Below are 23689 nucleotides of genomic sequence, written 5' to 3'. Positions count from 1 at the left end.
AGATAAAGGTCATGTTATGGAGAGTTTTCGGATGTTTCCAGATCATAAAGAATGAACGATTTCATGCTCTCAAGATGTCCATCATAAAGTGTACAATGTACAGAATGAGATAAAGGTCATGTTATGAAATGAGGTCAGAACGGAAGCGTTGGAGTTAATCTGTTCATAATTGCAGGTGAGAACATCATGATTAGCGCTACAAACTAGTGTTTTAAGTTACGGATCGCTCTAATTAGATAATCTCAATTGTTGTTAAGTAGCGTTGTGTCTACAGTACATTTGAACATTTACTGTTTTATTAACATTTTTCAGATTTATGACTAAAATATATTTTTAAATACAATTCTTTACTTGTTTTATTCAAATGCATATTTAAATAAATTTTTTTCCAATTTTCCAAATGTTAAATCTGCATTATGAGAAAGATATTCTTAACACATGAGAATTAAGATGGATTTTATAAAAAAAAATAAAAAGAGTGAAATTCAATCTCTACACTAATAAAATGTTCACTCCATATGAAAGCATTGATTGATTGGTTCATACTGAAATGGTGTTACCAATAAACAAACAATGAAAGCCTGTACCCTTATAAAACTATTTATGAATGAAATGAATATTTGAATACATACCTTTCTACATACTCATATACGGATGATAAGTACAATTTTGCAGTTCTGATCAGCAAAGTTAAAATAATCACAAAAGGCTAATGCTACCAGGATAATTTTGCAGACCTTCCCGAGCAGTTTGACAGACTATAGGACACAAAATTATATATATATATATATATATATATATATATATATATATATATATATATACATATACATATATATATATATACACACAAATTATATATATATATATATATATATATATATATATAATATATATATATATATATATATAAAGACAAAAGGAAAGAGGAACAATGGAGTACTGCAAGGCCTTTCGACTTCTTGTCCTTTACTTAGCAGATTGAAGAAAAATAAAATTAAGTTTACAAAGAAAGCTCGTATAAATGACAGATGGGGATTACAAAGGAAAAAAATATATATACCTGGAATTCAACACAATTGAAGAATTAGTAGCCTACCAAAACAAGGTTAAATATTTAGGGGGTTTTGGTAGGTCTACTGATTCTTCAATTGTGTAGAATTCCAGGTACATATATTTTTTCCTTTGTAATCCCAATCTGTCATTTATACGAGCTTTCTTGGTAAACTTAATTCATACTTCTTCAGTCTGCTAAGTAAAGGACAAGAAGTCGAAAGGCCTTGCAGTACTCCATTGTTTATCTTTCCTTAGTGGATTTTGTCTTTACTTATATATTAATCACGTTCCATATTTTCGTGATTCAGATATATATATATATATATATATATATATATATATATGTATATATATATATATATATATATATATATATATATATATATATATATATATATATATATATATATATATATACATATATAAATATGTGTGTGTGTGTGTGTGTGTGTGTGTGTGTGTAGTACACAGATAGATAGATAAGTAGACAGTGAACTATATTTGGATCTCACTTGCACATATTGTCCAGCTGTGGCCGGGTATGGGGTAGACCACTCTTGGGCATCAGGGGAGCCACCTGTGTAAGGCAGGCATCCAGCTCCTCCTTCTTCGACTTGCATTTGTTTCCGTCACTCCTTCCACCTGAGAACAAAGAGAGAATAATAATAATAATAATAATAATAATAATAATAATAATAATAATAATAATAATAATAATAAAACTATTGTCAATAAAGGTGAACATTAGACTATTAACAATCACCACATCATGATAAAAACATCAATAATAATAATAATAATAATAATAATAATAATAATAATAATAATAATAATTTTAAAAATCACCACATGAACATTGACTAATAAAAATTATCAAGACATCATGATCAACAACAACAACAACAACAACAACAACAACAACAATAATAATAATAATAATAATAATAATAATAATAATAATAATAATAATTTTAAAACTACTTTCAGTTAGGTGAACATTAAACTACTAACAATCACCACATCATGATAAAAAATAACACCAATAATAATAATAATAATAATAATAATAATAATAATAATAATAATAATAATAATAATAATAATAAAACTAGTGTCAATAAGGGTGAACATTAGACTATTAACATTCACCACGACATCATGATCAATAACAACATCAACAGCAAATAATAATAATAATAATAATAATAATAATAATAATAATAATAATAATAATAATAATAATAATAATAATAATAATAATAATAATAATAATAATTCCTTGAAGATATTGTATGCAAAGTTTGAAACAGATCGTTGCAATGATTTACTGGGGCGTAGAAGGTCAATATAAGTTCAAAGGCAATTTCTCCCTCGGACATGAAGAACTGTTCAGATTTTCCTGGGACATCGACACTGCCATTTTCATGAGACACGACTCTCTTCTACTGAGAGAGAGAGAGAGAGAGAGAGAGAGAGAGAGAGAGAGAGAGAGAGAGAGAGAGAGAGAGAGAGAGAGAGAGAGACTGGTGTAGCAAGTGAACGAAAGATAAATCTACACGATCAGAAATAAACAATGGAGTATATTTAATATATCTTAGGCAGTGCCAAAGAAAGAAAATATATATATATATATATACTGCCCTTTTTTGTAATCATATATATATATATATATATATATATAGAGAGAGAGAGAGAGAGAGAGAGAGAGAGAGAGAGAGAGAGAGAGAATCTCTCAGAAGCTTCCTGTGGGCGAAAGACAAATTGCTGTAATATCTGCAACGACCGGGGACAGAGAGAGAGAGAGAGAGAGAGAGAGAGAGAGAGAGAGAGAGAGAGAGAGAGAGAGAGAGAGAGAGAGGGTTCTGAAGGGCCTCCCTTATCAATAGAATCAACTCGAATACAGATCTGGTCGCATTATCTCACGTCTTGAATAAAAAGGGTTCGATCTTCTGCCCAAGGCAGCGGCGAAATTAATGAGAGTGATTTCCGTAGACGATCTTGGAAATCACATCTTCGATGGAAGATCCGCAATGGATTGTCATATTGCGCTAATCAGTCGAATGAATGAGAGTTTTTTTTTTGTATGTATAGTAATGTGTATTTGACTAAATAAGGGTGTTTTTTCTTTAATTTCATACGTAGGGTAATGTATATTTTATAAAAAAAAAAATTTAGCTTTATTTATTGACCTGATGGGACAGCTTCTACTTTCATGAAAAAAGATAAACAAACGTGTAATATACATATACATACATATATATATATATATATATAAATATATATATACATGTATATATATAAATATATATATACATGTATATATATATATATATATATATATATATATATATATATATATATATATATATATAATAATAATAATAATAATAATAATAATGATAATAATAATAATAATCTTCACTTCAGCTCAGGGCCATACACATGGAATATACAAGTATAGACAGTAGAATACACACAATCTAGATAAACAAGATAAAATGATAACAATAATAATCGGCAATATATATACAGTTGCTGAAGTAGTGGTAAAATAGTATTCATAATAATGGTAATGACAGTAATGATATTGAGAATAATAGTAAAAATGTTAAAAATGACAACTAAAAAAAGAAAAAAAAACTGCATACGACTGAATTCCAGCTAGGGAACATTAGGTGGTTACGGAAGTCAGGTCCAGAATGCTCAATAGAAGTGTAAAAAGCAAATTTCAATAGTAATAATAATAATAATAATAATAATAATAATAATAATAATAATAATAATAGTAATAATAATAATAAATACCGTAATACAACAACAACAATAATAATAATAATAATAATAATAATAATAAATAATAATAATAAATAATAATAATAATAATAATAATAATAATAATAATAATAATAATAATAATAATAATAATAATAATATTGATGTGCAGGAAAAGAGAATTTTCAGAAGAATTGAGAAAACTCAGTATAAAATCACTTCGCAAAATGCAGCCATTTTATTCAACAAAATAATAATAATAATAATAATAATAATAATAATAATAATAATAATAATAATAATAATAATAACAACAGATCCTTCAGATTACACTTTATAATTGCAAAAACAGAAAATGAGTAAACACAGCAACTCAGGCCACCAGTGTGTACAGAAAGAGATCATCCCATCTTTTCCACATCTCAGATCTTCTTCTTGCCTCACTGCTTAGGGCGCTTTGCCTGAGCGAGTTGCTGATGTTTCCCAGTCGGGTGCTCAGACTGGACATTGTTCGCCTAGCAACGTTTTTTAGATTATCCAGGCGGTTTTCTATGAATATCTGCGTGGCGGAGTGGTAGCGAGATTGTTGGTGAGGCGTCATATATATATATATATATATATATATATATATATATATATATATATATATATATATATATATATATATATATATATATATATATATATATATATATATATATATATATATATATATATATATATATATATATATACACACATATATATATATATATATATGTATATACATATGAATTTTGGTCATATTACTGTTACGTTTCTTATATTCCCAAAGACTAAGCTACAAAATAAATTACTAATGAAAAACGATGGAGAGAGAGAGAGATTAGAGAGAGAGATGAGAAAGAGAGAAATAGTAATGCAGAATGCAATGGCTATAACCTCTAAGAGAGAGAGAGAGAGAGAGAGAGAGAGAGAGAGAGAGAGAGAGAGAGAGAGAGAGAGAGTATAGAGGATCAGAAATTTGTTAATATTTAAGCATTCCCAACGTTTTGTGAGAGAGAGAGAGAGAGAGAGAGAGAGAGAGAGAGAGAGAGAGAGAGGTTGTAAGAGAGTTGGACGGCTGTCTCTCTGTCTGTCAGTCTGTCGGGAGTTTTTCGGTTTTGGGGAAGTCTTGGGCAGTTGAGGTCCAACCTTGAAAGTGAACAGGGAGTTCGTCTGTTTTTTTGGTACCAGCATTAATGGTTCATGTCTCTTCTTTTTTTTTGTTTGTTCGTTGTTGGTGGAGGGTCGGTTTAAGTTTTTGTTTCGTGGTTGTTGCTGTGATTGGCGACCGTGGACCTTATCCATCTCCAGCAACCGAAGATCAGGTGAGTTTGCGTGTAAATTGTTTGTGGGGTGAATTCCGCCACAAGAGAGAGAGAGAGAGAGAGAGAGAGAGAGAGAGAGAGAGAGAGAGAGAGAGAGAAACCCATAAACGTGAAAAAGCACCAATGAACCTGACTTTTCCGCCAATCACGGACCCAGTTTTAAATTAGCCGCTCTTTCACTCACAAACTGTGATTAAAAACAGACATTTTGTGAAACCTTTGTCGTATTCCTCACCGAAGAAGACTTAGAGATTAGTGGAAAAAACACAGGGCGTTCCAATAATAAATTAGGCCACCTGATTGGATGGAATTTGAGTTTTACTAAGCGACACTAACTGGAAGAGGGGATCGAATAAGGTCGAAGCAGTCTTGATTCCTGGAGCAATTTAACTCAAGTGTAAAAGGCGTTGGCACATACAGTGTGTGTATATATATATATATATATATATATATATATATATATATATATATATATATATAAAATATATATATATATATATATATATATATATATATATATATATATATATATATATATATATATATATATATATATATATATATATATATATATATATATATATATATATATATATATATATATATATATATATATATATATACATACAGTACGACCCACAGTGGCGCCATTTGCAGTATAAATACGAGCTCTGATGGACCATCCTTTGCTAAAGCATCTTATGACGTCTACCTGTTGAGAAGTCTGCCTGAATAGGGACCCCACTAGACATCTCTCTGATGCTCTCATTCTGAAGGTGGTCCTATCTAACCACCATGCCCTTTGAGTGCTGATGCCTCTGAAACCCACCAGCGCCCTTCTGCTTCATCTGATCCCTCTGTGGTGGGGGACTGCACGCGACGCAGCTTCCATTGATGCCCTGCTATGGGAACCTGGCTCTGATCTCATTCAAGTCTGGTCCAGTTCGGCCTCACCATTTTATCTTTACCTGGTTTTTTCCACCTGTTCTCCTATTCCAATATCCGCACCCCTTTGCGTTCACACTCAGAGACTCATGTGATTTTGATTGTGGTTGTTGATTTATCAATATTGGAATACTAGTGTTAATATTACATTTGCTTTGACTATAAGTGTTAACATACAGTGAATTATTGATACCTGTTTCTTGCTATTTGCTTACGTATTCCAGGTTTAGTGTCACTCAAAGTTCCGTCGTGTATTTCAACATCCCTGCTCTTCGGTGCGAGTACCTGTTGTGTGAAATTACCTGTAGGTCAATGGTGCCAGCTCCCTGCAAACTACAGGTGCCATACCCGGTCAAAATATCCAGAGTCCCAGAGTGATCCTTGTCTTGCTTGCTGTATCCCATCCAGTACATTCTAAGGATCCTATCCCATACTTGCGATGTGAATTAGCCTAAGAAGGCTGAGTCATAACGTTTGCACTTGTGTGGCACTTGCTTAGTGATTGTGATCTTAGTACATTAATTTGAATAGCACCACGGAGCTCCATTGATAGCTCCTGTAAATATTTTCTCTTCTGATATTTTAGCGAATTATACTTTTAAGAGGACAATCTAAATTTGCCTTAAACCCTTATTCTTATGGTATTTTGAGTATAGTCGCTATTCAACTTTCTGTTAGTCAGCTGCCGTTATCTAGGTCACAATTAGAGCCATCCCTTATCCCCACGGCTGCACGAACGTGACAATATATATATATATAATATATATATATATATATATATATATATATGATATATATATATATATATATATATATATATATATATATATATATAATATATATATATATATATATATATATATATATATATATATATATATATAATATATATATATATATATATATATATATATATATATATAATATATATATTTTATATATAATAAGAATATATCTAGAGTTTAAAACTTTTATCCTTCATAAGATTCGCTTAGTTTAAAATTAATTTCGTTATTGAGTTCGGTCTACTTTACCAGTTAGTGTTACCTAGTAGAACTCAAATGCTAGCCATTCGGGTGACTTTGTTTATTCCTGAAACGCTCTGGACTTTTTCTCAAAGGCTAATTTGGGGAAACGAGGTTTCTTCAAAATGTCTGTGTTTATACGACAAAGTTTCGATCGGAAAATGTCTGTTTTCAAACCGGGTCCGTGATTTGGAAAAGTCTGGTCACTGATTCATTTACAGACTTGGTTTCTCTCTCTCTCTCTCTCACTGGTTCATTTCTCTCTTCTTGCTCTATCAATAGCCATTGCATTCTGCACTACTATTTATCTCTCCTTTATCAATCCTTTGCCCCCTGGATTGGAGGTTACATCGGTTGCATTCAGTATTATTCTCTCTCTCTCTCTCTCTCTCTCTCTCTCTCTCTCTCTCTCTCTCTCTCGGCATTGTTTTCCATTAATAATTTTAATATCTCCACGTCGATGGTAGAATGGCAACTGGACTACATTAATACAGGAGTTTGCAATTTTGTACAGCAACTAAAATAGCCTCTACTATAAGGAACAGGTTAAACCTCAGATTGAAAGTGAAAGGTGTCAGTTCCTTCTTTCTTATTTAATTCAAGTCTACCTCCTCCTCCTCCTCCGGCCTTTGCAAAATTGTGCTGGCAAGACCATCAAAGCCAGTTTTGAGGGATTCACAGTTCCACATCAAGTCTGTAAACTTATTCACTTTGTTCATCTGTTCTTTTTCCCTACTGGGTGGGTAGGTATTCCTGTCCTCACGTTTTCTGTCCGCCCTCAGATCTTAAAAACTACTGAGGCTAGAGGGCTGCAAACTGATATGTTGATCATCCACCCTCCAATCATTAATCATACCAAATTGCAGCCTTCTAGCCTCAGTAGTTTTTATTTTATTCAAGGTTAGATTTAGCCATAATCGTCCTTCTGGCAACGATATAGGATAGGCCACCACCGGCCATGGTTAAAGATTCATGGGCTGCGGCTCATACAACATTATACCGAGACCACCGAAAGATAGATATTTTTTCGGTGGCCTTGATTATTCGCTGTACAGAAAACTCTCTTCGGCGCATTTTTAACTTGTTTTTTATTCCCTTCGAATACAATTCAAACATTTTTGCGATTTTCAGAGAGAGAGAGAGAGAGAGAGAGAGAGAGAGAGAGAGAGAGAGAGAGAGAGAGAGAGAGAGAGAGAGTTGGTTCATATATCTGTGTCTATAGGCGCTACGTATAACGATGGAAATCCGACCAATGAGTGTAAAATATCTATAAAATGTTTTTATTGTTCCGTTCAACAAAGCTCGGATTAGATTTCTTTTATGGTACTGACTCTCACTCTTTGCTTTGATCTTCGTGCGCATATTTTCTTTTTTTTTTTTTCAGAGTGAAAATCGTTTATCTTTTTCCGGGAAAAAGATGTAAACAAATTGGATTTCTCGTTCTCTGTTTTTTATCATCTTCATATAAAACAAGTACTAAATGCGCCTAAGTTTCTTCGGCGCAGTCGAGTTTTCTGTACAGCCGCTGCAGCGTATAATCAAGGCCACCGAAGACAGATCTATCTTTCGGTGGTCTCGGTATAATGCTGTATGAGCCGCGGCCCATGAAACTTTAACCACAGCCCGGTGGTGGTCTGTCCTATATCGCTGCCAGAAGCACGATTATGGCTAAATTTAACCTTAAATAAAAATAAAAACTACTGAGGTTAGAGGGCTGCAATTTGCTATGTTTGATGATTGGAGGGCGAATGATCCAACATACCAATTTACAGCCCTCTAGCCTTGGTAGGTTTTAAGATCTGTGGGCGGACAGCAAAATGTGCGGGCGGACACGCCGACAGACAAAGCCGGCACAACAGTTTTCTTTTACAGGAAACTAAAAATGGAACGAAATCTCAAGAGTTGAGAAATATGAGTACATATCAAAATGAGATATTCCTGCAAAATCTGAGCCCATTCTTCAAGCACGTGCAGAAAATAACAACTCGGATATCGGATGCGTCACTCACCTTCCATTAGTCGGATTAAAATATATGAATGGGTCTATCCCGAGGACTTTAGGGAGGAAAGGCGAAGTGCGAATGACAGAGGAAAAGAGCAAAAACGCAAGAGAGAAGTACGAAGTGGGAGTAACAGGGATAAAGAACAAAGATCGTTCGGAGCTACTTTGGCTTATTTTCTTCGCGTCACCTACTCCGAGGTGCTAGTACTAAACATGACTGAAGCTCATTTGGACGCCGTGTTTAGTACTAGCCCCTCGGGGATCAAAGTATCATATACTCCCATTTCTATATTGTGTGGTCGAGGAATTATTATATTAATAAACGCTATCTTCGTGCGGCAGTCTACTGTACATTTACCATACGGTGTTTAGTACTAGAGCCTCGGAGTAGGTGACGCGTAGATAAGTCAAAGCAGCACCGATCGTTCTTGGTAAAGCCTGCGCTCACACCACAGAACTTTCGGGGTATTAATAGCCGGGATTAATCCTGTTAATAGCCAATAACTTCACCTTGCGTTTTCCGAAGCGAAAGGAACGAAGCTTAAATATGACGGTAATGAAATTCCAGGCGCCATTAACATCACCGTCGTCGCATAGACGCACTTGAGCCCGTCCGTAAGGGCGAGATTCGAGACGCCTTCGACGGCGTCGTCGTCAGAGTTGTACGTTACTTAAGCACGTTCAGAAGGAGGAGTTTTAGTCTCAAAAGGCTCTTCAGCACAGTTAAGCCGTGTAATTCTTCTCTGAGAATTTTGTTTTTTTTATTGTTTACATAATTGCTTCATTCTTGCTTTTTTTTTTCTCCCGTCAAAGTGATCTTTAATGAAGTAGAATGAACTGAAAGACATGCAGTGAATTATTATGTCAGCTGATCAAGTAATGTCATTATCGTTCAGATCTTCGTAAAAATCATAACATATTGTTTCCTGGAAAGCGTATCGCATGAGAAATATGAGAAGACATCCATATTTCTCAACTTTCTTACGTTATTATCCTGAGAATAGAAACCCATTCTGTTCACGTAGATAATTTGAGCATTTCCTATTTTTGTCTCTTTTGCTCTTGCGTAATTCCGTCTCGTGTCCCAATCGTAAGTGATGCTTTTATTAAGGAACAATACTTAGCCTTTTTTCAGCCTTTTTTCCTGATTACTCAAAGTCTTCCATCTGTAATATCTTAAATTCAGGGTCACAAAACCTAGGAATTTGAAAATAGAACAGAATATAGAATTTAGGCCAAAGTGCAAGCGCTTGGGCCTATGAGGTAATTCATCGTAGAAACGGATACTGACAGTCAAAAGGTTTGAAAGGTGTAACAGGAGGAAAACCTCGCAGTAAGATGGTAGAAAGAGAGTATGAACGGAGGTACAATAAAAGGAATGAAAGGGGTTGCAGCTAGGGGCTGAAGGGAGGCTGCAAAGAACCTTGAGTACTGCCTACAGTGCACCGCATGAGGTGCATTGACGGCATAATCCCCCTACGGAACTAAGGAATTTGAGTAAATCCATTTTAGATAGGCATACCTTTCGCTCTTAAATCTTTCCTACTGAGACATTTTAGCAAATTACAGAAAACTGACAAACTGACAAAGACTTATTGCAACATGCTGACGACAATGTAATCAGTTATCTGAAGCAACCACTGACACTACCTGATGAAAAGCTAATGAATAACTATAGAGCAACACTGGGTAACCGGAGCAACCATTGTTACCGTTATCTGATGACATGGTAATGGATAACAGTAAAATTGTAGACCCATGGTGGGAGGATGTCATTAGTCTCTTAAGATTTATGGTAATCGTGCTTTTTCGATCCTTCAGTATTCTGGGAAATATAAGTATACACATATTCCCCGCTGTGCTTTGTGGGAAAATCACTAAATGCCTGGGACAGGAGGTTCGCAGCCTCATCCTTTGCACTATTGAAGAAAAAAGCGTGATAAATCTTAACCAAACCATGCAAAGCACACACACACAATATATACATATATATATATATATATATATATATATATATATATATATATATATATATATATATATATATATATATATATATATATATATATATTATATACAGAGAGAGAGAGAGAGAGAGAGAGAGAGAGAGAGAGAGAGAGAGAGAGAAAGTATATCTTAGTTTAACCAGACCACTGAGCTGATTAACAGCTCTCCTAGAGGGGGCTGGCCCGAAAGGTTAGATTTATTTTACGTGGCTAAGAAACAATTGGTTACCTAGCAACGGGACCTACAGCTTATTGTGGAATCCGACCCACATTATGACGAGAAATGAATTTCTATCACCAGAAATAAATTGAGAGAGAGAGAGAGAGAGAGAGAGAGAGAGAGAGAGAGAGAGAGAGAGAAGTGTGTGCACTCTGTCGAATGCAATGTGCGCTTCGTGGGGTTCTGTAGCCCACAGACCTTCCTTTGGCTACTCAAGATGGTTTTCCCTTATATTACTTTCTCTGAACCTGACTGTTTAAAAGCTGACAATTGTATTATTATCCGAGTTACTGTCTTTCCTGCACTTAATCGTAATTCAGTGAAGGGGAAATCAGCTTATTTTTTTTTTTAATTTTGCTGAACCTCTCTCTCTCTTCCTCCGTTTAAAGGTATATCGACAACGTAATAAAGCTGCCCATTATGGTGCAGCAGCATATGTGACTAACGCTGATTCTCCTCGGAAAATCTTCCCATTTTTCAGGTAATGACAAATTAATAAAGAATTCATCGAAGCCTGATTGATTTCGTTTCTAATCAAGGCGATCCTAGAGTAATCCATTCCATGCGCAATATTTGGTGACGTAATTCAGCTGAGAGCTCAAAGTATGATGAAATTCAAACCAGTTTAAACTACGCACACACACACACACACATATATACATGTATATATATATGTATGTGTGTGTATGTTTGTATTTCGTTATTTCTCATTTTGTCATTTCTTGTCTTTTCATTAAAAAACCTACATGGGAAATCTTACGTTTATTACATCTCTCTCTCTCTCTCTCTCTCTCTCACTCTCTTCAAAAACACATCAGTCCTCAAAACAATCTCCAATAATCATCTCAGAGTAGGCAAAAGCCGTTAGCAAAAGAATCACAGAATGATTAAGAAAAAAAAAAGCAATTATGACCGTCGACGCCGCGAGTATAAACTCATTAACGCCAGTCAATGAATTTCGCAATAACGGGCAAAAGAAACGGCCGCTTGTTTCTAATTAAGGGAGAATTTCACCCACGATAATCTTCTCGATGAAAAACGCGGGAAACGGGTTCATTATCTTGGTGACGGACCCATGATCCAGTGTGGAAGCAAAAGTGCTTCAGCGTATATAATTATTCGTGAGTATAATAATACACTTTTTGTGTCGTGTAATATATTAAGGCTAATTCAAAGTCTCTCGTGTATTCATACATCCATTCTGAACGTATTAATACGATCGAAGTTATCTTAATGTAGTTTGCCTAAATGTACGCCAGGTAGGTGATGGTAGCTGGTGCTTCGTTTGTTTATCTCTCAGAAAGTGCCGTCATTAATGGATTGGAATATATACAGTTTAGGCCAAACGCCAAGCACTGGGACCTCTGAGGTCATTCAGCGCTGGAAAGGAAATTGAGATTAGGTAGGTTTGAAAGGTGTAACAGGAGGAAGACCTCGCAGTTGCACTATGAAATAATTGTCAGGAGAGGGTGCATAGCATAATGGAAGAAAGAGAATATAGATGGAGGTACAATAAAAGGAATGGAAGGAGTTGCAGCTAGGGGCCGTCATTACTTTATAAGCTATTTCACAGCAGTCCCTCTTGATTCGAATTATGAAGTTCAGGCTGGGCCACTTTCAGGCACTCAGCGCTTAAGACCGTGAAAAGAGGGCGTTCGAGCGGCCGGACAGCAAAACTGATGAAAGGAAGCGGGAATGCTGGTAAGGTAGAAGGCTGAAAAGTGAGCGCAGCTGGGTGCCGAAGGGACGCTGCAAGCACCCGTTAGTAGTGCCTACTGTGCGCCACGCGAGGTGCATTGACGGCACTAACCCCCTACCCCCAACAGGGAAGTCATTCATGTACTGTGCATTAGGTTAGGGAAATAACGGAAAAACATTGCTTAACTAAATATAATACTTGACGGCAAAACTTGTACGTTTTATATGCTGACAGAGAGAGAGAGAGAGAGAGAGAGAGAGAGAGAGAGAGAGAGAGAGAGAGAGAGAGAGAGAGAGAGCTAAATAAGTGGTTTTTCGTTTACTCTATCTGACTGCATGTACGGTAAAATATATAGGGTAGAGAACGGATTTTTAACTTTTGAACAAGTTTGATATTTGAATGCTAGAATTTCCAGCAGTCCCTTAACACTATATGTTATGTGCACGAGTTTGTTTAACCCATCATCGAAGGATCAAGCGAATTATAAATTAATAAATATAATAAAAAATATTTATTTTTAAAGTTAGCATTCCATCAATAATAACTGATTTTGAGGTAGGATTTATCTAACCATTATCAAGAGCGATGTTATTCTGTTCTTAGGTAAATCTACAAAATTAATAAGTAATACATGGTTGAAACCTTTGCTTTTGACGTCTAAATATAAGAGTTTTTTTTCTAATAAACAAACGAAAGTCCTTTTCTGAAGCAATTAATAAAGATGCCTTTTTCCCCACTTACTATATTCGTATAATGATAAAAAAAAGAACCAGAGGGTTGAAAATGTAAAAATTAACACGACCAAGAAGCTTCATAATGATAACAGGTAGTCATAATGAATCTAAACTGGAGGGGAAAACCAGATATCAAAACAAAACCTTCATTAAATCTATTAAGAAAAAAATGCTATAAGTAAACGAGGCACAACATGGATATAACTGTACAACATAGGAAACCATATGACAAAAATAACAAAAATACGATAAATACAAAATATACACCAACATCGATCGAATTCTTGCAACATGAGCCTATGGATTTATCATTTCACTGTGAAAGTATATCAGGTTCTTACTTTCAGTTAAACTCTCTTGCTTCTCTCTGGTTGAATGAATGAAATATTCGACCTAAAGAAAAGTATGCCAGGTGCTACTTTGGCAGGTTATCTACGCGTCACCTACTTCGAGGTGCTAGTACTAAACATGGCGGAAGCTCCTTGGGACCCCGTGTTTAGTACTAGCCCCTCGGGGATCAAAGTATTATATACACCCATTTCTATTTTGTGTAGTCGGCAAATCATATTAATAAACGATATCTTCGAGCGGAAGTCTACTTTACATTTACCTTGCGGTGTTTAGTACTAGCACCTTGGCGTAGGTGACGCATAGATAACAAGCCAAGGTAGCACCCTAAGCCTATCATAAAAAGCGCGAAATGAAATATTGAAGTCGCCGGGTATTTCGTCAACAGTTCGTCTCCATCTCCTAAAGAAACTGCACCAGTTTCCCACTTCCCGTCTACTAAAAACCATTCTATAACACCATCGCCTACAACAAGGAGAACTTAAGACCTGGGCCTACACTTTCTCGGGGTTTCTCTTCTCCATTTTCAGCGAAACTTCCAAACTGTGAACACTTTTCACTATTATTATTACCCTTACTATAGCTATTTCTACAAATATCTGCAGTTCTCACAATTTAGTCACTGTGGAGAACAACGTTCCTTATTTAGAAATAACATCAGCTACTCAAAATTCAATTCACGACCCATTTTCTGGTCACTTTTTCAACTGCTTTTACGAGTCCATTTACAGAATTGTTGAATAAGATTGAAAATATAACTTGACATTAATTCTAGATTTGATTTAGCACGAAACCAGTTACTCTTGCAGATATGATATATATGATATATATATATATATATATATATATATATATATATATATATATATATATATATATATACATATATAACTATAAAAATAACTAAATCACGAATATATAGAACGTGATGAATATATAAATAAAAAGGCAATGCCACGAATTAAAGTGAAACGACGGAGTGGTGCTAGGTCTTTCGACTTACTGTCCTTTACTAAGCTAAGTAAAGGACAGGAAGTCGAAAGGCCTAGCTCCTTTCCATCGTTTCACTTTCCTTCACTTTATCGTGGCATATATATATATATATATATATATATATATATATATATATATATATATATATATATATAAATATAAACTTACACACATACATACATATATGGAAATTTTTAAATTATATTTTCTCTCCTCCTTTGAATCAATTACCCAACTGAACCCTTAAAATATTCAGGCGTGTTTACAAACCAAGTTTATGTTTATAATTACTCATGTAAGATATATACTCACCGAGTCCAAAGACAATCACGAAAACAAGGTATCTGCAGCCTTGCATATTATTACTATTCTTTATGCCTTTCGGAATTCCATGTAAGAAGATTTTACTCATTCAACTTAATTCTAAAATCTAAACTGCCTCCCCGTCTAGCAAGTGCTGAGGTATATTCTTCCATACTGTTAGGTTCCTTGCAATGATAAAGACGTATTATGTTTCTCTAAATGAGTGCAAAAAGTTTCTATAGGTTTTTTATAGAACAAGTTCCAAGGAGCAAAAGTTTCACACAGACTGTCGCTGGAACGAGCCAAAGTAGTCGACCTCCTCACTCGGCAGTTGGCGCTCTACTGAACGGGAGCTTCTCGGTACTACTGAGACAGAGAATCAGCAAGAGAGAGAGAGAGAGAGAGAGAGAGAGAGAGAGAGAGAGAGAGAGAGAGCCAAGCCTCACATGCCGTCTCGGCAATAAAACTCGTCGCTTCCCAGAACGAGCATACTGTGATTCCATATTGAATCACCTCATCAATTGCAATATGGGTAGCCAATATCAATAACCGAAAAGTTGTCTAGACGTAATTTTTGTTTCATAAAAAACGGCTTATGTTCTTTCCTAATGAGGATTTTTTTGGGTTAAAGTTCACTGTTTGGCGACTTATTTAATGATTTAGTGTATTTCGCTTTTCTAATAACTTATCCATATCATCTTCTGGCCTAAAGGAAAGTTTCATTTCTTAATGCAATTGGAAAGCGTAAGGGTTTCCAAGTAACGCCCACACACAGGCAACTAAAACACACCCACCCACACACATATATATATATATACTGGTATATACAACACATTTTTATATACATTTATATTTATACACACATATATATATATATATATATATTATATATATAAATATTTACCAGACCATATATGATGTAAATAATGTTCTGCACAGATAGAAAGGGAGTTGGCATAACAATCCCAACTTTGACTTCCACAGACACAACTGCTGTATCCCAAATTTTTTGAACTCACCTGCTTCCTTCCTTGTTCACTGTTCTGTTACCCATCTCCTTCCCTCATCCTGACGTCATTTTTGCATTTACCTCCAAATACCTTTATGAATCAACCACTTCGACTCTTCCACCATCAATACCAGCATTCATTTGTCCATCTTTCTGGTTTCCCTTCATCCTCTTAAATTATCTTCCAAGGCAGAAGAGTGAGAATCAGAAGGTTGTGAACCCCTTGGTGAGGGGAAAAGTTCCCCTAATAGGTGGATGAGTCATGTTATCTTAAGGTCAATGGTGGGGATGGAAGTCACATTAACCATTTTATAACCAACTTCTTCAGTTTGGGATTATGGCCACTGGCCTTAAGATAACAGGACTCATCTGCCACATATTGGAACATTTTCCCTCACCAAGGGGTTCACAACTTTATGTTTCTCATTCCTCTGCCTTGGAAGATAACCTATGAGGATGAATTGACACCAAGAAGATGGAAAAAAATAACGCTCGAATGGATGGCGGAATAATCAAAGTGGGTGATTCATAAAGACATTTAGAGATAAATGCTAGAAATGATACTAGGATGAGGGAAGACGTGAGTCACAGAACAATGAACAAAGAAGGAAGCAGGTGAGTGCAAAAGATTTGGGATACAGTAGTTGTGTCTGTGGAAGGAAGTCAAAGTTGGGATGTATGGAGGGATTGTTAAGCCAACTCCCCCTCTATCTAAGGATGACATTGACAATTAGAAGATGGAAAAAATAAGTTTCGAATGGATGGCGTGAATAATCAAAGTGGGTGATTCATAAAGACATTTAGAGATAAATGCTAGAAATGATACTAGGATGAGGGAAGATATAGAGTCATATATAGAACAATGAACAAAGAAGGAAGCAGGTGAGTGCAAAAGATTTGGGATACAGTAGTTGTGTCTGTGGAAGGAAGTCAAATATATGGGATATATGGATATATTGTTATAGCCAACTATATATCTATCTAAGTGAAGATGACAAAAAGCAATTAGTTTCAAGGTGTTGGATAAATAGTTTGCCTAGTGTATAGTAAAATGGGCTGAATATATAATATATACATACATATAGTCTGTTTTGTTCAAAATCATCATGATTCCATTTGAGTCAGTAGGTCCTGTAAAAAAAATGCAGTAACACAGAAAGCTTATTCAGTTGTAGTTTTTTGTATACACTTTGTATATATACATACAGTGTATATATACATACATATATATATATATATATATATATATATATATATATATATATATATGAAGATAGAAAGGCCCATAAAACACTATTTGAACGTTGCAACCATATATTTCGAGCACTTCCTTCTGTGCACCAGTGAACAGGAGCACAGAAAATATATGGTTGCAACGTTCAGATAGTGTTTCAAATAGTGCTTTTATCTTCATATATTATATACACACACACACACACACACACACATATATATATATATATATATATATATATATATATATATATATATAAAGTGTATACAAAACTGAACTGAATAAGTTTTCTATGTTACTGCATTTTTTTTACAGGACCTACTGACTAAACTGAAATCAAGGTGATTTTGAACCAAAACAGACAAGCATCTAAATATCACAGACTCGATGTGATAGCAGTACATACCTTTTAAATACCAGCAATCTTAATTGTAAGAAATTTCTTTAGCTTTAGAATATAACAGTACCTTCGATTTCCCATTAGCGAATGAGACTATCATTTTTTTTCTTACTGATCGAGAGAAGGTACAGTATATCTGCAGATTTGATGGTTTACGAATACAACAATCTGAAATGACGTCTTTCCCATGTGTGCCCAATTACATGTTTTAAGTTACATTTATTTTTTTCATTTTTTTGTTCCCAAACCAAGATCTATTCTGGTTTGATATGGCGATTACTATCGTTAAAGTATCTTATACACTCCTGTTCACATTTCACCTATCTGGGAAATTCCATGTAAACTGACTTTTCATTTTCCTTTTAAGCTACTGTAATGATACTCAGGGAATACTGAAGAAAGCAAAGAATTCCATTCATTTTTTGTGTATTTATAAGAGCAAACAGAACATCCTAACCACTGGAGCTCAGAGATATTGGATGGTTAGGGCACGGATGATTTCAGTGACTTAGGCCTATTGGTTTACTTTGCATACTGGCAGTGTTATCTCTTAATAACTGATTTTCATGGTAGCCATTTCCAGAATAAACAAGTAATCTATCGACGCTGATTTCTAATTCCATAATTCTAACCAGCCACTTACCAACACTCCAATTCCTCCATATTTAACTAAGAAATCTCCCTCGTTTATGCCTTCAATACAGAGTCAAACACTTGAAAAATGAAGCCCACGTCATCCGGATAAAAGGCCTTTAATAAAATGTTCAAGACTGGTTAAGGGTATTTTTGTGAACATTCTACCACCAATCAGTCGTTAAGAGGAAATGAATTCGTCTTTCTTTACCCTATTTGCTTTTCTTTATTTCTCTGTCATAGTTTATTCTTTATCTCTCACTTCCCTTTCCTGTACTCGGCTACTTTCCTTGTTGGGGTCCTTAGGCCTACAACATTTTGCTTTTCCAATTATGGTTGCAGCTTGCCTTTTTATTATTATAATAATAATAATAATAATAATAATAATAATAATAATAATAATAATAATAATAATAATAATAATAATAAGGAAAAGACCAGACACCAACGAGATAGATAAGTAGTTCCACGTACACAGTAATCAAAAACTCGTTAAGAGGAGTCCTAGAAGAGAAATGCCTACATTCATAATTTAATTTTTCAGTCAAGACCACATACCTTAATTAAAGCCTCGATTCATCAAAGACGTCTTATGAAAGCCTTCAATTAAAATTCTTTAATGAAATGGTTGGATTTATGGGTTCACATATTTCACGGTCCATTACTGAAAGGAATGGGTTTGAAGCCACAAGACCAACTCTACAACGTGGGAGTCGAACGGAGTGCTTTTGGAAACATGAGTCTAGGGAGATTTAAGAGACACGTTAATTGGCTTTGCGTCTGAGGTATTACAAGGTATAAAATCACTGCTGCAGAATGATTACCACATGCTCAGTGTACCTACAATAGAACAGGATACAGGATTTAGGCCAAAGGCCAAGTGCTGGGACCTGTGAAGCCATTCTCAGCGCTGAAGAGGAAATTGACACTGAAAAGGTTTGAAAGGTGTATCAGGAAGAAAACCTCGCATTTGCACTAAGAATTAATTGTTAGGCGAGGGTGGAAAACAATCACGCAATTATTTTGCTAACTTCAAGAGTTATCCTACGAGACGCTTCTAAATGTTTAGCAATTTCTTTTTCATTTTCTTTGAAATATAAATTGATATTTGAAACTTGCAAGAAATTGTGAAAATGTGAACCAATAAACCATTAATACTCTTTTAAATCCTATTAAAAACATTCTTAACAAATGGAATATAAATATTTAAGCCAGAGGCCAAGGACTGGAACCTATGAGGTCATTCAGTGCTGAAAGGGAAATTAAGAGTAAAAGGGTTTTAAATGCGTAAAAGGAGGAAAACCTCGCAGTTGCACTATAAAACAATTGTTGGAACAGGGTGGAAAGTAAGATAAAGACGCCGCAAAGAATATCAAGTAACGCCTACAGTCAAACATTCTTAAGCATCGTTTTTTATTGCCATACGGACTCTAAACACAGACGGTTCTAACAATAAAAAAATGATGATGATAATTATAAGCAATGTGCTAAAACCTGTCGTATAAAGGAATGTGAATGAAATTGTCAAGGGACGACTTGAGATTGTGCCGTCAATGCACCCAATACCAGGACAGTTCTGCATTCTTGGAAAAACGTTCCTTTCATGACATTATAGATTTTCAAATAGATATTTCTTCAAATCAACAGGCTTTAACTTGAGGATGTCAGTGCATCTCACGTGGTGCACTGTAGGCATTACTTTAAGTTCCTTTGCAGCGTCCCTTCGGCCCCTAGCTGCAATCTCTTCCATTCCTTTTGCTGTACATCCATTCATATTAGCTTTCTTACATCTTACTCTCCACCATCTCCTAACAATTGTTTCATGGTGCAACTGTGAGGTTTTCCTCTTGTTATGGAATAGAACACAATAAAGAATTTAGGCCGAAGGCCAAGCTCTGGGACCTATGAGGTCATTCAGGGATGAAAGGAAAATTGACAGTAAAAAGGTTTGAACGATGCAACAGGAGGAAAGCCTCAATTTTTAAGTGAGGCTGGAAAGTAAGATGGAAGAAAGAGAATATGGAAGAGGGTACAGTAAAAGAAATGAAAGGGGTTCAGCTAGGGGCTGAAGGAACCCTAAGTAATGCCTACGGTGCACTGCAAGAGGTGAACTGAGGGCACTAACCCCCTAAGGGATCCTCCTGTTATACCTTTCAAACATTTTTACTCTTAGTTTCCCTTTTTGTGCAGAATGATCTCACAAGTCCCAGCACTTGGCATAAATTGCAATTTCCATTCCATTGCATGACATCATCGTAAATTTTTTTTGAGATAAAAAATGTCTCTTTTCCTCCACAAATGACGTCAACTGTAGCATCAAACAATTCCTGACGTATCTAAAACAGAATGCAATTAGCGAGGACTCTTCTATTTCATATTTTTTATTCACAGGACTCATGCACAACAGCCAAGGTCATTTCGTACCCCATACTTTTGCACCTGAGCAACATCAAAATCATTAACTTTATATACTGCTGCATTTATGAAGTTAATTTTTTCCTGAGACACTAACAACATAATTTTATATAATTTTATATACTACTAGTTACAGTTTGTCGGTTGCATTTTTTGACGTACCCTCATCTAATCTTGTTTACGTTTGTGATGTTCCTTCCCTTATTTTTCTTTTTTGAATCCCGAACATTGGATGATTGCCATTAATTATAGCTATATTATCTTACGCAGGATTATCATCAGGTCTTAATTTATCTTCTATCATTCTCCCTCTCATTACTGCTTTATTGGCAATTTCTTTTGGAACTCGTCTTAATATAATGTTTAAAATCATAAATGCTTCCGCGCCTTTTTTGCTGTTATTGTTAGAGGATATTCGATTCAGTCTGCTTTTTAATATCAATTATTATTAACTCTCTTGATGTGGGTACTGATCTTATTTATAAACTAAAAGCAATAGATACTGACAAAATTACCAAGGATGACGAATATTACCAAAATTATATCGAAACCCACGCACTCGGTAACACAAAAACGGAATTTTTGTTATGGAAAATAAAACTGGAACTGAAGTACAAAATTTAGGCTAAAGGCCAAGTGCTGTGACCCAAGAGGTCATTCAGCCCTGAAAGGGAAATTTAGAGTAAAGGAGGTTCGAAAGGTGTAACAGGAGGAAAACCTCGCAGTAACACTATGAAACAATTGTTAGGAGAGGATGGAAAGTATGATGGAAGAAAGAGAATATGAGCAGGGGTACAGTAAAAGGAATGGAAGGGTTTGCAGCCAAGGGCCAATGGGACACTGCAAAGAACCTTCAGTAATGTCACAATTCAACATGAGGTGCACTGATGACACTACCACCCTACAGGGGATGTGGAAAATTAGAAGACAATGTTTGGTGCTACATTTACAGAACAGGTGTCTTCCAAACCGTATTCGACAGTACCTCACTGTTAAAAGATCCGTAACAAAACTACAAAATGCCCTTCACTGTAGTCAACATATATTGTGTATAGCTACTAATGAGGTGCCACATAAATGCATGATTTATTACTGGAGGGCAGCAAATGACAACTCCATCCCAACATGGCTAACATTCTGGCACTGTCTCAATGAAATTTCAGTCTTGTACAAAAAAGTCTGAACTGTTTGTGATAGACATAGAGTTATCTGAAGCCGAGATCCATGCAGACTTCAATCTTCACCTGAAGCCAACCCAGAAAGTGCTCATGTTCTGCTCCCTGTGCCTCAGAAACAACAATGCCCCTGAGGATAATGGCTCCTCAAGGTGCTGGACTCAACACTCAAAAATGTTCCTGTTGAACCAGAGGCATCTTAATGCTGATGAAAAAACATGTGAAACTGCTACGCAGCTTATCCAGGATTCCAATGGTCAGCAAGATTTAACAAATACTGCAAATTCTCAATTTCATAAACACCTGACGTACTTCACCTTTTTTACTCAAGTACAGCACCAGTACAAGTAGACTCCTCTAAGACGTTCAACTCATATTAGTACAGTACATGAAAACCTCAATACTGTACTGTATTTACTTGACTGTGTGGAACAACCAAAATTAATATGGAACAAGTGATGTTGTGTGATGGAAAATTAATGTGTACAGTATGTATCTTTGCAAGTTGTATGCCCTGTCAGTTTGTAGTAGGAATGTTATTGTCAATGTTCTGTTTTGCATCATGCTTTTTCATCTAAGTTGAATAAACGCCTATTAGTTTGAAGGCATATCTATTTAAAAACCCACAGTAGTCATGAAAGGAGTGCTTAGTTCCTAAAATGTTATACTATCCTAGTATTAGTTAATCATGCCTCTATTATACCGATTGAAATTATGTTCCTGCTTGTTCAAATGTACTCAACTATTCTTCCCAAGCAAAAAAGACGGCTCTTTTGGATCAAGATGTGTATCATGGGTTACGCTCCGTGTTTTGCCCATCTGCAACACCAGTGTTACATACTGAAACTTTAAATTGAACAAAAATGTGAGAAATTGCTGAGATTCATCACATATACCTCGAAAAATACTGTATCTTAGTTTGCTAACTGACTCACAGCGTTCCCTTTACAGTATATTGAAGCAGGACAGTACAGTATTTTGTAATGACACAATTACTCAATGTGCCCCCTTCTAATAAAAAGAGCATCCTTTCAAACTCTTATCATGTCACTTTCATGTGTGTCCATCAAGTGCAGCTCAAAAAAATCCATCAGAAACAAACCTATTTTCCCCCACGCTCACACCGAAACAAGGACTTTAAACTACAATACTGCGATTCACATACACACTTCAAAAACTGAAACCAAACAAAAACCTTGTAATAGAAAGGACGGCTTCCTCAAATGGGTACTTACAGACTCCCTCTAGAAGATTTGGTCTTGCCTGGTACTGTATCTTACTACTGCTTTGCTCATTTCCAGCTTGGATCAGAGTTTGGTTTCCATCTAGACTGACAAAAATATTCATAAATTAACAGGTTTACTCTTCTTA

General features: G+C 35.2%; 1 protein-coding gene across 1 annotated transcript in view; it reads right to left on the bottom strand.

Moving 5' to 3' along the window:
- LOC136844181 (uncharacterized) overlaps positions 1 to 23680 on the bottom strand; it is a 32254-nt gene extending 8574 nt beyond the window's left edge. Inside the window, exons 1-2 of the mRNA XM_067113198.1 lie at positions 23554 to 23680; positions 1569 to 1698 (exon numbers count right to left, since the gene is read on the bottom strand). Coding sequence (XP_066969299.1) covers positions 1569 to 1698; positions 23554 to 23665 — 242 coding nt within the window. The 5' untranslated portion in view covers positions 23666 to 23680. The remainder of the gene's footprint in view (positions 1 to 1568; positions 1699 to 23553) is intronic.
- Between the last annotated feature and the right edge of the window lie 9 nt (positions 23681 to 23689).

Source organism: Macrobrachium rosenbergii, chromosome 12 (assembly GCF_040412425.1).
Source record: "Macrobrachium rosenbergii isolate ZJJX-2024 chromosome 12, ASM4041242v1, whole genome shotgun sequence".
Taxonomy (NCBI): domain Eukaryota; kingdom Metazoa; phylum Arthropoda; class Malacostraca; order Decapoda; family Palaemonidae; genus Macrobrachium; species Macrobrachium rosenbergii.
This window is presented reverse-complemented; position numbering and strand designations above follow the sequence as displayed.